Source organism: Biomphalaria glabrata, chromosome 17, assembly GCF_947242115.1.
Source record: "Biomphalaria glabrata chromosome 17, xgBioGlab47.1, whole genome shotgun sequence".
Classification (NCBI taxonomy): Eukaryota; Metazoa; Mollusca; class Gastropoda; family Planorbidae; genus Biomphalaria; species Biomphalaria glabrata.
Window position 1 is genome coordinate 10,198,890 of NC_074727.1, and position 15,580 is coordinate 10,214,469.

Below are 15,580 nucleotides of genomic sequence, written 5' to 3' on the forward strand. Positions count from 1 at the left end.
GGACTCGTGTAATCGAGACATCATCTTCTGAAACAATTGGACTCGTTTAATCGAAACATCATCTTCTGAAACAATTGGACTCGTTTAGTCGAAACATCATCTTGTGAAACGATTGGACTCGTTTAATCAACGCCTTCCGCTCAATCGAAATCTTTTTTTTTGCTTTTCTTTTCCTTTTAGAGTTCAGTTTTTGTATAACAGTTTACGACAATTATATGAAACAAACTACAACTGCTCTTTACAATTTTATTTCACAAATATCTGGAAAATACCGGTGTTGATAATTTCAATAATTAGCTGGTAATGAAAGAATATCTTTAATATCACTTTGCACTTCAGGCCTCTTAAAAGAAAGTCAGTCAGATCAGACGAGAAAGGGAGTGGAGGATATTAAAGATTGGGCCGACCTTACTTTTCCTAATTACTGGCCAGTCTAAGATATCAATGATCAGTCCAATATATCAATTCCCAGTACAAGATCTCACTGGCCAGTCCAAGATCACACTTCCCAGTTCAAGATCTCACTTCCCAGTACAAGATCTCACTGGCCAGTCCAAGATCTCACTTCCCAGTACAAGATCTCACTGGCCAGTCCAAGATCTCACTTCCCAGTCCAAGATCTCACTGGCCAGTCCAAAATCTCACTGCCCAGTACAAGATCTCACTGGCCAGTCCAAGATCTCACTTCCCAGTACAAGATCTCACTGGCCAGTCCAAGATCTCACTCGCCAGTCCAAGATCTCACTTCCCAGTACAAGATCTCACTGGCCAGTCCAAGATCTCACTTCCCAGTACAAGATCTCACTGGCCAGTCCAAGATCTCACTTCCCGGTACAAGATCTCACTGGCCAGTCCAAGATCTCACTGCCCGGTACAAGATCTCACTAGCCAGTCCAAAATCTCACTGCCCAGTCCAAGAGATGTACCTCGCACTGCCCCGGGTTTTAAAACTACTAAAAGACGAGTTATAAAAGAAGAGACTACTGACTAAAAATGTGCGCATGTTTTTCTGTATAAAACTTGAACTTGTTGCCCACACGTGACTCTTGTCTAGCGTGCACTTAGTTTTTATCCTCTCTCCCATAAATGAAAGTTATTTCTGATCAAAAGTCAGTCTTACAGGGACGGAACCAACATGCCTACAATTAAAGAGCTGTAAGACTTTGCAAGCAGCAGTTTACTCATTGCATACATATACATTAGAAATTATGGAACAGTCTCTTCTCTCTCTAGTCAATCTAAATTGGTATATACACGTCAGATACATTTCTTTTATTTGGTTATTATATAGCTTTCCTTTATTTCACAATTGAACATTTGTAAGACGACTTTGCTTGAACAAAACGTTATAAGATGCTCTAGGATCTTAGGAGGCCGAATTTGTTTTAAAACTGGTTTTAGCTGCATAACGTCATCGTCACCATAAGCGCGTGAGAAAGGACTCGGGAGGTCTGGGGAAGCGTTTCTTTGACAACCGTCTGTCAGGCATGGTGGTGTGCCGGACGCTGGTGAAGTTGCCTAACTGGTCAAGCTTTCGATACGCTTCTTTGGGTATCGGCAGATACGGGCATCTGTTAGAAGAAGAGTGAGATTTTGTTAGTGGAGAATTTTATTTTAAAAGCGATCGTTTCAAATGAAATATAGATTTATACTTTTGTTTTGAAATATAGATTTATACTTTTGTTATAGGAGAGAGTCAGATTGTTTAAAGACTAATACGTAAAGTAGCAATACTACATAACACACTGAAACAAAACTTACATATAAAAAAATAACATAATACAATGCTCAGAAAGACACTAAGATAAAGGCACATTTCTTATTCTATATGCTAGGACTGATTCTTACTTCTTATACCTTAGAATGTGGCTTGCGCGATTAAAATTTATTAAAGTGAGGGAGATTTGCGCTTCATCAGCCTCACTCTCTCGCCCCTTGCCACCTGAACCCAGTAGCAGAACAGAGTCCAGACAACTGGAGCTGGTTTGAGTGTGCAGTGAATGACCAGTGTGCTCTACATGTCCCACAGTGCTCCAAAACGTTCCACAGCGTTTGCTAGGTGACGCCTGATGGCCCTGGTAGTCCAATACGACTTGAGCGCCATCCAGCCGCAACTAAACTTCACATGCTGGTGGTGGACAGAGACAATTGTTTCACCAAATACTAGCTCTGGCTAACCCTCACCTGGTTTGGCCCGTCAGGCGAGACGGTTTGCCGGGGTGTGGCCGTTGGCGCATGCAGACAACTGCTTGTAGCCACAGTTAAGAGCTGGGCTGTGAGTGGAGACCAAGGTCAATGAGCTGCTGAGAGGGCCCGACTGCCCAGTTGACAGAGGTACTACTCTTTCTACAGAACCCCATACACCCCTGCCTTAGTACCATTAGAGAATAGAAAGGGGTTGCCTGAATCAGCCTGGAAAAGCAACGACTTAGCAGAGATTAACACATGGATACGACGTAATTAACAAATGTAATATATTAGAAGATTAAATGCACTTCATAGTCCAGCACTGGATCAAGTTTCTGAAGAGTCCACTTGTTTGTTATAGCTGTACAATTTAACTACTGTGTCTGTCAAATATCCTTTAAGCCAAGTATGTCCAAGAAACTGGATTATTTGCGTCATTCATCACATGTTGTTGAATGAAACCATTAAATAGCTTTTATTTCATTTCTTTGTTTTTTTCACCCCAGCTTTTTTTTTCGCTTAGTTAATTTACAGCTCGAGATACTCATTAACTGCGTAATTAGTTGATGAAGTTATTAACTGCCCTTGTCTCCCCTGTCACCAGCGCCCTTGCACTTGCAAGGAGTACAAAATACAAACAAACAAACAAAATACTTCCTGATGAAATAATATACACATGTTTCTTATATGACATCATGGGAACAAAGTTAGCGCCCTTGTTTCTACTTTATTTGAAATCAATCAATCAAAAGAAATAGGCCTACTAAACAAAAAAGTTAATGTCAGGGGTCAAGGGAAAGTCAGCTGTAATCTTATTTATAAACATCACTTCTTATGTTTTCTTCTGTGGCTACAATTGTTTCAAGATTCATTTCGATTGTGTTATAAATTTTCTTAGTTTCAATTGTATTACGCTTTTAGATGAAGTGAATAAACATATATAAACAATGTACATGGAGTCAAGTCAACTTCTTTCCAGCGTCGGTTTATCCCAATCCTACCTCCTCTTTTCGGGAAATTTCTTTTTTCTGTGAAAGTATCGAAACGGGTCGAGATTGCAAGTCATAAAATCAGTGTCTCTGTCAGACAAGTACAGGGGCTCAAATCTCGAATCTTCAAATGGTATTTTCACACCTGTAAAAGTGGGAGATCATTAAATAATTTTGAAATGATTGTGGAAGCTAATCTTCGGATGAACGACTACTGCGCATATTTAGATAGCATTCATTTATTTATCATTAAAATTGCTTTCACAATTAATATATTTGCATGGAATATTTATTTGTTTCACCTAATAAGCTCAGGGAACATGAGTCTTACTTTTGAAACTGTTAAAAAATATTTAAAAAATGTTTCATGTTCCATACTTTTCAGATGACATCCACGCAAATACATGCAGAACTAACACATACACTGTGACGTTAAACATCGCAGAGTACAGCTTCGGGATTAAATTCATGACCTGTAAATGGGAGCTATCAGTTGGCCCTGTAAATGGGAGCTATCAGTTGGCCCTGCAAATGGGAGCTATCATTTGGACCTGTAAATGGGAGCCATGAGTTGGACCTGTAAATGGGAGTTATGTGTTGGACCTGTAAATGGGAGTTATGAGTTGGACTTGTGAATGTGAACTGCTAAGTTGAATATGCAATGATGGCAGTTCTGTTTTTCTGCGCAACAACCTGTTAACGTTCAGCACTAGCCCAAACCGCAAAGCAAAACAAACTTTCTATCGCCATCTCTTACTGACAACCGAGAGACCCGAAACACTAATACAATAATCACTCTATTTCCTCCGACTCAATCCTACTCCTGTGTAAATATTTACATTTGCATTATCCGCATTCGTCCATATGTCTGAAACTATAAATCAATCCACTAAAATCTCAAACGTTCTTTCATTGGCTCTAGGGTTTAAATTTCGCTTCCATTTGTTTTCTATATTTATATATATTTATCGTCCTCGCCCAGACACCGTACGCCCTGTGCATACTTCTCCTTATGAAACCCTCAGGAAATAAAGAAATATAGACATGTAGAGACTGTCCAAATTCTGTCATCAAATGTCAGCATGAGTGATTCATAACCAATGCACGCACAAATATACATTCCTGTCTGTATGCTTTTTTTTCTCCCTTCCTCTTATTTTTGGCGCTTATTTTTCTTCAAGAAAATTTAAATCACATCCATCATTCTATTGGACAGTTCTGCCATATTTTTTAAAAACAAAAAATGGAAGTTGATTTTCATGCGTTTTTTTTTCTCCTCCTTCGTAAATTGTTTATTTGTTTGCCATGTTTCGGTTATTGCTTCAGAATTGAAGATTATTACCTCCTAGCTCAGACCTCCTAGCTCAGACCTCCTAGCTCAGACCTCCTAGCTCAGACCTCCTAGCTCAGACCTCCTAGCTCAGACCTCCTAGCTCAGACCTCCTAGCTCAGACCTCCTAGCTCAGACCTCCTAGCTCAGACCTCCTAGCTCAGACCTCCTAGCTCAGACCTCCTAGCTCAGACCTCCTAGCTCAGACCTCCTAGCTCAGACCTCCTAGCTCAGACCTCCTAGCTCAGACCTCCTAGCTCAGACCTCCTAGCTCAGACCTCCTAGCTCAGACCTCCTAGCTCAGACCTCCTAGCTCAGACCTCCTAGCTCAGACCTCCTAGCTCAGACCTCCTAGCTCAGACCTCCTAGCTCAGACCTCCTAGCTCAGACCTCCTAGCTCAGACCTCCTAGCTCAGACCTCCTAGCTCAGACCTCCTAGCTCAGACCTCCTAACTCAGACCTCCTAGCTCAGACCTCCTAGCTCAGACCTCCTAGCTCAGACCTCCTAACTCAGACCTCCTAGCTCAGACCTCCTAGCTCAGACCTCCTAGCTCAGACCTCCTAACTCAGACCTCCTAGCTCAGACCTCCTAGCTCAGACCTCCTAGCTCAGACCTCCTGCAAGTCGGAGGCGGGGGGGGGGGGATGTAGCGGAAGATTAGAAACCCGAACCATCGAGACAGTCCAGAGCGCATACCACGTGACCAGCCGTCCGTTTGAACATTCGGAAGCATTCGGAGCTGTGTTTTTTTTTACTTCAGATTTTAGTTGTTAGAATGGGTTGCTATCATTGGCATGTTGAGCAGTGTTTACCGGGAGTCTACCCTCTTGTGGGTTGTAGAATTCAACCACGCTCAACCTAAGTAACTAAATTACAACCATTTAAAAAAAAATACGATTTCGGATTATTAAGAAATTGCTGCAGTATTTTTTTTTACTTTCAATTAAAATTTAAATAAATTTTTTTACACAAATGACTTAAGTGGACGGCAAATCGAAGAACTACGGCAAGTAGCATGTCTCAATACGTAGATCTAGTTAACTTGTAAGGACATTCTTTATTAGCTCAACAAACTAGATCAACTAAGCATCTTTCCTAGACTGTCAAACTTAACAAGGCCAAGCGTTATCTATACAATTTTACTGAATTTTGTAGGAATAGATGATGTAGATGTTAAGATAGAAAATGTTTAGATAGAAGATTTTAAGATAGAGGATGTTTAGATAGATGTTTAAATAAAATATATTTAGATAGAAGATGTTTCTGATCTGTTGACCTTCTTTCCACATATTGTTGACCTAATCTGACTTCGGGACAATTCATCTAACATAATTCTCCGCTTCTGACACACACTTTCATTCCTCTTTTATCTCTTTCTTTCTTTGTCTCACTTGCTCTTTCTTTCTCACCTCCTTTCTCTATCACTTCCTCTTTCTTTCTCTCAATTCCTCTCTCTTTCTCTCACTTAATCTCTCTTCCTCTCTCTCTCTCTCTCTCCCACTTTGCCTGAATGTCTGTATTATGAACTACAAGAAATACAACAAACCTTTCCAATCCTTGGTCTTTAGAGCTTGAGGATGAGGCAGAAGTATATCTCCAGGTAACGGAGGCTGTTTCCAGATGGGAAGTTCATTGTAGTAAATGACTCTGGTTTGATCTATCTTCTGAAACTTAGCATCTGTTAGAAAAATTATTCTCACTAATTAATGGCATATTCTATTTGTACAAATATCTTCCTAAACATTTGCATTAAACAACGAAGGAGTAAATGCAACTTTTTGTTTAGTAATAAATGGGTTGGCTAGAATTTTTTGTTTCAGTCATAATGGCCAACTGTATTGGTTCTTCATTTCCAATCACTACATCATAGTGGACGCAGGCGCATTTCCCAGAGTCATGAGTCTACATCTTGTCAAACTACGACATTCTTCAAGCTAGCTCAACTTGACATGTGTAATTTTATGCTAATTTCTTCATTATCTAAGAGAAATATTTATATGTGATTGTTCTTTTTTTAATTATATATACTATTCATCTTCCTTAATGTTGTTTACGGTCTTTGACTTGTAACACCAAACCGCTGGTAGACAACTAAATCCCTTGTAGGCGTATTATATCTTAACTAACAAACTTGAAATGACTTGAGTAACTTCTTTTTTTGAACAATATTAAATATAACTTGTATTATAATATAGACAAAATCAGCGTGTTAAAATGAAATAAATGTAGTAGATTTTAGTGTTAATTTAAAACGAAAGTAGGCTACAAGGAAGTCATGGAAACATAGACTCGGCCATTGAACGTAAATAGAAAATAATAAACAAAATGAATCGGATTAAGGGTAGAGGACAGAAGTTCAATACATATGGTACTTTTCTCTTTTGCATATGCCTTTATCGTATCCTAAAGCATAAAGTTCAACTTGGTTTGGACGGACATTCTTGGGGTTTGAATTCTTCATCTTCTTCGTCTGTATATACCTCATTTCAGAGTATCGCAAGACTGATCTATGGTTATAGACGATGGCAAACCAGCTACACTGAATGTAAAGTAAACCCTGAACCCAATCTGTAATAAGAAAAAAAGGAATTCTTCTCCCACGCAGCCTTTCAATTCAATTGTCGTCCCTCCCTGCCCCTCGCGTGCAGTTATTGTATCAATGTGTAACGAAGACAAACACAATTTTAGATCACGAAATAAAAAGTTGAACCGAGCCACACAACGAAACGAACGAGTGCTGGCACCTAGATCTATAATGTAAGACAATTGCTTCAAAGAGACTGAGCATAGAGTGACAATCTCAGCCACAGAGACCTTGGAACATTGTTAGCCTGAGGGCTCTCTTACTTACAAAGCTAGAGCCGCCGATATTAATCTAGTTATAGGCCACTTCAGGAAACCCTTACCGTCCAAAGTTAGACTACAGGATTCTATTCAACAAACCAGTTTGTATAGCACATTTAGAAAGAAAAAAAACTCTAGAAGATAAAAAAAAATCAATTAAAAATTGACTGATTTCTGAATGATTGATATTTCACTGACTAAAGTTATAAGCCAATGCCTAAGTTAAAAGTTTGAAAAGACCCATTTTTAGCGTCCCCTGAAAGGGGAATTGACGCTATTAGTTTTGTGTGGTGTGTCCGTCCGTCCGTCCCGTTTAGATCTCGTAAACTAGAAAAGATATTGAAAATCCGAGATCATATTTTAGAACTTTCAAAGTTCTGATGCAACGGCTACGTTTTTCTTTTCACAAAGCGAAAAATTTTAATTTTTAAAATCAACTATGCAAGCAGGTTTTTTCATAAAAAACACCACATTTACAACTATTCACTATTAATAGTGACAGATGCAGGAAGCTTTTTAGTAAGTGAGGCAACAATTTACCTTATTTTTAACACATTTATAAAAGGTTTTAGATGATTTTTTGTTAAAAAAATATTTTTTTTTACAAATCTATTGCCAAGTTAAGTAAGTTCTGTAATACTAACTACTACATTTGCATATAAGTGCAAAATAATTTAAAACAACAATTAATCAGTATTTTTTCATATTATCGCGTGAATTGCAATGGGGCACTTGTATTAATAGGACACTTAACTAAGGAATTTTTTTTCTTTTTTTTAAAACGGAAATGTTTAATGTTTTTTTTTTTCTTGAGGCTTTGAATAAGAGATTGACCATTTACAAAACAATTAGATCAATTAGATACTAATTATAAGACATCAGTTAGGCCAATTTTGCATCTAACTTCATCTTCACTTTCACCTATCCCTTGGTCTGCTGGACCGTTGGGGCACCACATAAGATCGGTCAACCTTCTTTCTCCATTCTTCTCTGTCTTTGATAGAATTTCATTTTTATGTACTTTCTGAAAATATTGAAACCTCCCTTTTTATCTGCCTGGGTGGACCATAACGGGGGCCGATTTTGAGTTTGAGTTTCCACACCAACTGTCTTTGTAACCTTGTTCATTTCTGTGATCTTCAATGAAAATGAATCAATTTTAGCAATGTTGCAGTTAGAATAAATATTAAAACAACTGATTCTAAGACAGTAAGACATAAGACAGTGTTAAAGACAGAACTGCAACAACAAAACCAACCTTCATTGGTTGCTAGAACATGGCTCTCTTTGTTGGTCTGGAACAAAAAAAAATTATTCAAAAGAATTTATTGGGCTAAGATTATTTCATAGAATTTTACATCTAGGCGTGCTGCTATGTAGGGTCTCTTAAAGCTCAGGTCTTAAGGTTCAGGTCTTTATTTTGGATTTAGTTGACCTCTCAGTTAACAGTTATAAAGAGGTCAAAGCGACGACTGGCACGAATACCCTAGATGTAAATAATTTCTTTGTATCCTTTTAGATTGACGCATTATCTTTACTTATAAGATTATTATTTTGTTTGTTGTCGTTGTGTTTCTAATGCACTAGATGAGTGATATACAAATCAAGGCCCGCGGGTCATATCCGGCTTGTATATGTATATGTATAATTTAATGTTGATATGCTTCACATAAAATTCCGCCATGTTTTCAGAAGAATAGCATAAAGCCATAAACTATTCTCAACCGATTTGACATCACGATTGGATTCATTTCTTCTCAAAAGTCACATTATTTATTTCTTATCTGGAAATGTTTCGCCGTTTTCTGGAAATTTATAATCTCTAGAATTGAATGTAAACAGTTATCTCTATAATACAGGGTGTTCAAAAACTTGCCCCCTTTCTGACATGGAGACATGCTTGATTGGGACTTGATTTCATTATTGTACATGATTATGACCTGAGATTCACGGCCAGCTACGAGAAGTTTAAAATACACTTCCCCAAAACAAACAAAGAAAAAGAAAGAAAGAACTAGATCTGTCTTCACGTCTGCTTCACTCTGTCATGTTGATAAATTGAAACTAGAACGCCCAATTAATGACAGAAATTAAACTTTCCTTGCCCACTCCTATGACCCGCATTTCCAGACTTTAATGAGATTAGGGCCAGGAAATATGAGAAATTTGATTCAATTAATTATATGAAAATATTTTAAATTGAATTCAAATTATTGTAAGAATCGCACACAATGTTGGCTGCAATGACTTGATAGAAATGTGTAAATATGCAGGGATGGTAACAGACTTTCAAATAATTTTAGGAAGTCTTCTGCGTGCTGAGGTAATACAAAGGATCTTTGTATGTTTTTTTTTCTAAATTATACAATAAATTACATATTATATTCAATATATGTGATGTATGTAGTTAAGAACATAGTGGAATATTTGAAAAACAAAATATCAATCACAATACTTGTGCTACACTGCATGCATAAAAAAATATGTATTTTGCACATTTAAAGGGACTACTTAAAAACAGCTTTTCTTCTTTCTGCACTTGGAGTCTAGCTTTGTAACTGATCCAGCAGGCAGTCTGGAGATGGCAGTGGTGTGTATAAAAGCTTAATAAAATTAAAAAAAAAAAGTATGGGAATTCTTAAAATTTTTGGAAAATTCCCATCACCGAATATGATATAAACAACAATGACATTAAAACTAAAATAATGAAACGCATCTCAACTTAACAAACTACATCAGGTGTGGTGGCATATTACTATCCACCAGGTGTCTAACGCTTGATTCTCTATATCAAACTTGCTTGATAAGTCGTAGAATTGGCAATATAACTACTTCTCTAACCAATGGCCTCTGAAACAAACGACCTTCGAGTTTTATAAATACCCAGCCTTTATTGTCTTTAAATATAAACAAAAAACACAAATTTAAAATTAATTAAATCAGTTGTTTTTTTTATCTTAAGTAGGCCACCAACGATAAATATATATCCCCCCCCCCCTCCTTTACTTTTAGGCTGAGTGCATCTTTGTGTTGGGTTTCTATTCCAGGGTAAAGATTTTAAATAACGACATAGTGCTTTTGAAGGTTTTTTTTTTTTTTTTTATCTTGTCAGACACAGTAATAGTTTAACAGAGAAATAAATCTAGTACATAATCACAATTTGATTTTTATTGTTTTAAAGTGTCTGGATGAGTTGTTTAATAGGGGATGGTAACTTTATTATCGTCTACATTGTACCTGTATTTAAGAAGTAGCCTTCCCCATTCAGAACTTTGGGGCTGTTTTTATGCTAGACTGTCAACGATTATGTCATGTTACTAACACAACTAATGTCTGGAACCCAATACAGCTGGGGATTTGGGGGGGGGGGGGAGGTCCTCAAAATCCAAGTCTTCACCGGGACTCGAACTTGTAAGCCTATGGTGCGGAAACCTAGCGATTCACCACCAGGCCCCATTTAACCGTACACTTGGCGCTTACAAATACTTCTATAAATTCCAATAGAAATCAAATTAATTAAATAAGGTTAAATATTCTCTTTTAAAAATTATTTACAATCAAGGGCACGCGATCTTAGTAATTCTATTTTATAATGGAATTACATCAAACAAAGAAACGCAGTATAAATCACCTCAGAGACCGGAAGCCAGGAGTCTTTGGCAGTTTCCGCTTCAAAGTAAGGCAGAAGGGAAGCATCCCAGCCCCCGTAATCGTTCCCGCTCAAGTCCGTGCTGGTCACCGGCAACTGAGAGTGCTCTCCCATAGAAGGCCTTGGCTCAGCCGGCTTCTTTTTCTCTTGTTCCTTGGTGGAGAGACGCGACAACTCTTTGAGGGACTTGTATCTATAGACGAAGTCATCTTTGTATGTGGTATTCCAGTCGTTGGAGATCCTGTGTGAAGAAAGGGAGGGAAGTGTGTCTCATTTCGAAATAGGAACTCTTTTTAAACATTACATGTCAATCAAGCGAGATCTATTACGTCAAATATAATAGCACATATAAGCACTGTGTATTACAATATTTTTTTCTTAAACAGATGCGGACTAACAATAAATTTGAATTATCTTATTAGTGCCATTGTTTTCTCTCTCCGACGTCTCTCTTTCTCTCCGACGTCTCTCTCTCTCTTTCTCTCCGACGTCTCTCTCTCTCTCTTTCTCTCTCTCTTTGCAATTTTTTTCTTCTCTCCCTTTCTAGACCTATTTTTCACACTCTGTTTTTGTCTTTCATCGCTCCCATTTTCCATCTCTCTCTCTCTCTTTTTCTCTCTCTCTCTCTTTCTGTTTTCTTTGCTCTTTCTCAATTTCGCTTTCTCTGTCTATTTCTGTCTTTGTCTTTCTCTCTTTATCTCTGTCTCGTGTCTTTCTGGTTCTCGCTCTACTTTTGTTGTTCTTTCGAACTTTGACCTTTTCTTTTTTGTTTTTATCTTTTCTCACTCCTTTGTCTGAGAGGTCTTCGTTCAAACATCGACAATCTATACTCTTCTCTCTCTGTCTCTGTCTCTCTTCTTTTTTCTTCTAGTTCTCACTTTTCCCACATTCTTTCTCTCCAAAATATTTTAAAATCCTTTACACAATCCCAGACAGTTTGTAAAACTCTGAGTAATAATTAAAACGTTAAACGTCATAGCTGGTACTTATTGTATTGGTAATCGTACTCTCCAACCCTTCTCTTATTCTACTATATCTAATCAGACTCAGAAAAGTCGTCACTACATCAAGGGACTAGAGGTAGGGCATGTGGAGGCCTTAAGAGAATAGGATTCGGTCAAACTACGATAATATGAAAAAATAAATTATGGTTGACAGTCAACGATTATGTCATGCTGCTAAGACAACTAATGTCTGAATCCCAATACAGCTCGGGCGGAAGGGGGGGGGTCCTCAAAATCCAAGTCACCGGAAAATTTCAGTTACTACGAGACTCTAGTCCCAAACTCGCCCATCTCTAACGTCCGGCTCTGATTAAAACAAGTCTAAATCTGCAAGTAATCACCTTCACTTTACTTGAGCATGCTAGACTTGGTGATAATGCTAAGGCAAGTGTGAAAGATGTATAACTACCATTAAGTAAGTGAACAACTTCGCTAACGTTTATGGATCTTCAGTTGTAGTTTATTGAATGATTAAAATGAGGTTCAATTAAATTTCAGGTTCTACATGTGCACTGTGAATACATAATAGTCTTTTACAGGCATAATGTAAAGTGGACCCCGTAGCTGGCGGGCTAAAAAGGCGATTGTCCCTTCCACTTGACAAATCAACATAAATGATGTATATATAGCTTGCAATCTGTAGACCCGTCCCGTAGTGACCTTAGATCTATCAACATTAGTGATGTGTATGTAGTCTGAAGTCTGGTGACCTATGTTACACCCAGGCATAAATGATGACCCCTAATGACCCCTAATGACCTTAGACCTATCAGCATAAATTCTGCGTATATATAGTGTACAGTCTAGTGACCTATGCTACACTTAAGCCTAACAATATAAATTATGCATATATAGTCTGCGATATGGTGACCTATGTCACACTAAGACCTATAAACATGAATGATGTGTCTGAGGTAAAGAAAACTACAGCTGGTCGGGTCCTTGCTTGAAGGATATAAGGTGCAAACATGTATCACCATAGCGAATTGTGTGGTATGCGCTCTGGACTGTCGTCTCGATAGTCCCGGGTTCAAACCTTGCTCTCTCCCATCCCCTGCCATCCTGCAAAAGGTTTGGACTCGGATGAAAAAAAATCATCAATTCTGAAGGAACATCCGAAACATGTAAAACAAACAAATAGCCAATAAGGCCAAATATAAAGAGTTGCCTTTGTGAAACAAAAACTGTATCAACTATAAATCGCGAAGTAAAATAATATTCTCATTTTCCCCATCTTCAAACCCCATGGTCTTTTAATAGGGATCTCCTTACATGGGGGGAAAACCCATAAATAGGAAGCTTTTTGGTGTATCCGGTGTACAGAATATAAGTATTTATTATCATAGTACTTTAAAAACGTTATAATTTATTTTTGATTTATACAGGAGTGTAGAATCAGACCTCTAAACTCTTTCGATGGTAACAGAAAGTAATTATATAATATATTTAGTAAGAAATATCTTTGAATTTGGCATATTTGATTATTTTTTATTTTATAAACTTCAAAATCGCTCACACTCTTCCTCTTTTCGATTACTGACTTTGTTTTTCTTTATGATCCCTTTTGTCGCCACGACATTTTATTCAGATCACCTTTGTTCTCTCTGACTTGATTTGATCGCTTTACAAATGTATGCCGGATCTCTGACGCGTCAAAGCATAGACAAAGGGCAGATCACTCTGTTTAACTTTTAGTGGGAAAATCTCAAATGAAGTTTAAAAAAACAGATGTAAAATTTTACATCTTTTATTTCGTTTTCATTTTCCCACCAAAAAAATATTTAAAGAATGAAATAAAACTGCAAGTAATTAAACAGATCAATGTGCAGCTCTGAATAACAAAAGTGTAGTTCTTCAAGCACCAAGGCGACAATAATTTCATTCCGTTCTTCTAATTATCTTGTTAAATCAGACAGAGTTTGTCCCCCTTTGTATTTTTCAGCTCCTCATTAATTGTAATCCACTTTTTTAAATTCCTGAGTTTAATAGTGCGCATGTCATACTGGTGCTACTAAAAATGATCAGCTCTTATGGAAAGTGCAGAGAGAAAGTTGTTTGATTGGACACATTTGATTTCGTCGTCTCTCCAAGCTCTGTACAAATGTCGAGTTTTTTTTTTCTGGAAGTCTAGTTAACCTTCTAAATAATAATTCTACGTCTATTGTTTACTTCTATGGAAACTAATTTTCACCACTGTCTAAGCTTCGGGTGCTGGGGTAATTACGAAAGCAATGCCTAACTCTGTCGTCTGGACATACACAAATTTTAGTACCTCTTCTTAGGATCACACGATGTCAACTGCCCTTACGCATTTATTCCAACTGTCATTCATTCCTAAAGTCATTATTTCCAAAATGTCATTCATCCCAACTGTTATTCATTCCAAATGTCAATCATCCCTACTGTCATTCATTCCAAGTGTCATTCATTCCAATTGTCATTCATTTCAACTGCTATTCATTCGAGCTCTCATTCATTCCAAATGTCATTCCTTCCTAATGAAATTCATTCCAAATGTCATTCATTCCAAATGTCATTCTTTCCAACTGTCACTCTTTCCAAATGTCATTCATTCCAACTGACCTAAACATCTAAAAAGAAAAGATTAAACATACCTACACACATTCATCCGCGACATCAATCTTCCACATACTTAATTATTGTTCAATAATAGTGGTATCACAAGAGTGGTGCCGGCCGCACCAGGGGACACCGACCCTAGTCACGTCACTGTTCCATTTATTTCCCCAGCTCAACAATTTGCCGGTAACAAACGCACACTGACCCATCCTCAAATTTGTTATTTCCAGATCTAAAAAGTTGCTCTATTTTGGCTTTACTACCATTTAAAATTATTTCGCTCAAGTACAGCATAGATTCGAGTTTGAGTCATTGTACTTCAAATAAGACAAATATCTTGTAGTGACCGCTTTGGGCTGTCGTCACCATAGACCCCAGTTCGAACCCCGTCTGCCGTTATTCCCAGCTGTCCTATGGGAGGCTTTGACTAGATTACATTTCTGAAGGAATGTCCAAAACATGGGAAAACAAGAACAAGAACGAAAGCTAACAGCTTAAAACCACAGCAGGTACTAGATAGAGGCATATTTCGCATTTCATATTGACCACTGCTACTGTGCCTTCCCTAGTGTTATAAGAGCATGGAAAGGGTTGCATGAGTCAGCCATTAAAACGACTTAGCAGAGTTTAAGTCTCTCTAATTAACATGGATACCCGTAGGACGTAATTATCTTTTGTTAAGAAGGAATGAATTGTAATTTATATAAGATAAGAGAACAATCTAGTGTCTAGATCTCTATAATCTTCAACACATTTACAACAGTAAACGAGGTTCCCCTTATATCTAAATCTATATTAAATTTTATTTGGGTTATTTATGGTATAAATCTATACAAGAATGTCTATACCTTGTATTTTTGTCTAGAAAACTACATTTCCCCCTAGATTCACGTTTCACGGTGGCCATTTTTGTTAAACCAACAAGTTTTTGTTTCCATTTCACATACACTCTTAACTTCCGTTTCCGACCCATTTCGTATTTCCGGTTTACATTTTT

General features: G+C 37.5%; 1 protein-coding gene across 1 annotated transcript; it reads right to left on the bottom strand.

Moving 5' to 3' along the window:
* Positions 1-888: 888 nt before the first annotated feature.
* On the bottom strand, positions 889-15,580 carry LOC106063643 (uncharacterized). The gene is made up of 6 exons (XM_013222065.2): positions 15,432-15,580; positions 10,982-11,240; positions 8,609-8,645; positions 6,053-6,184; positions 3,189-3,321; positions 889-1,571 (listed from the first exon to the last, which is right to left on the bottom strand). The coding sequence occupies exons 1-6, from the start codon at positions 15,554-15,556 to the stop codon at positions 1,418-1,420; spliced, it is 840 nt and encodes a 279-aa protein (XP_013077519.2). The 5' UTR covers positions 15,557-15,580; the 3' UTR covers positions 889-1,417.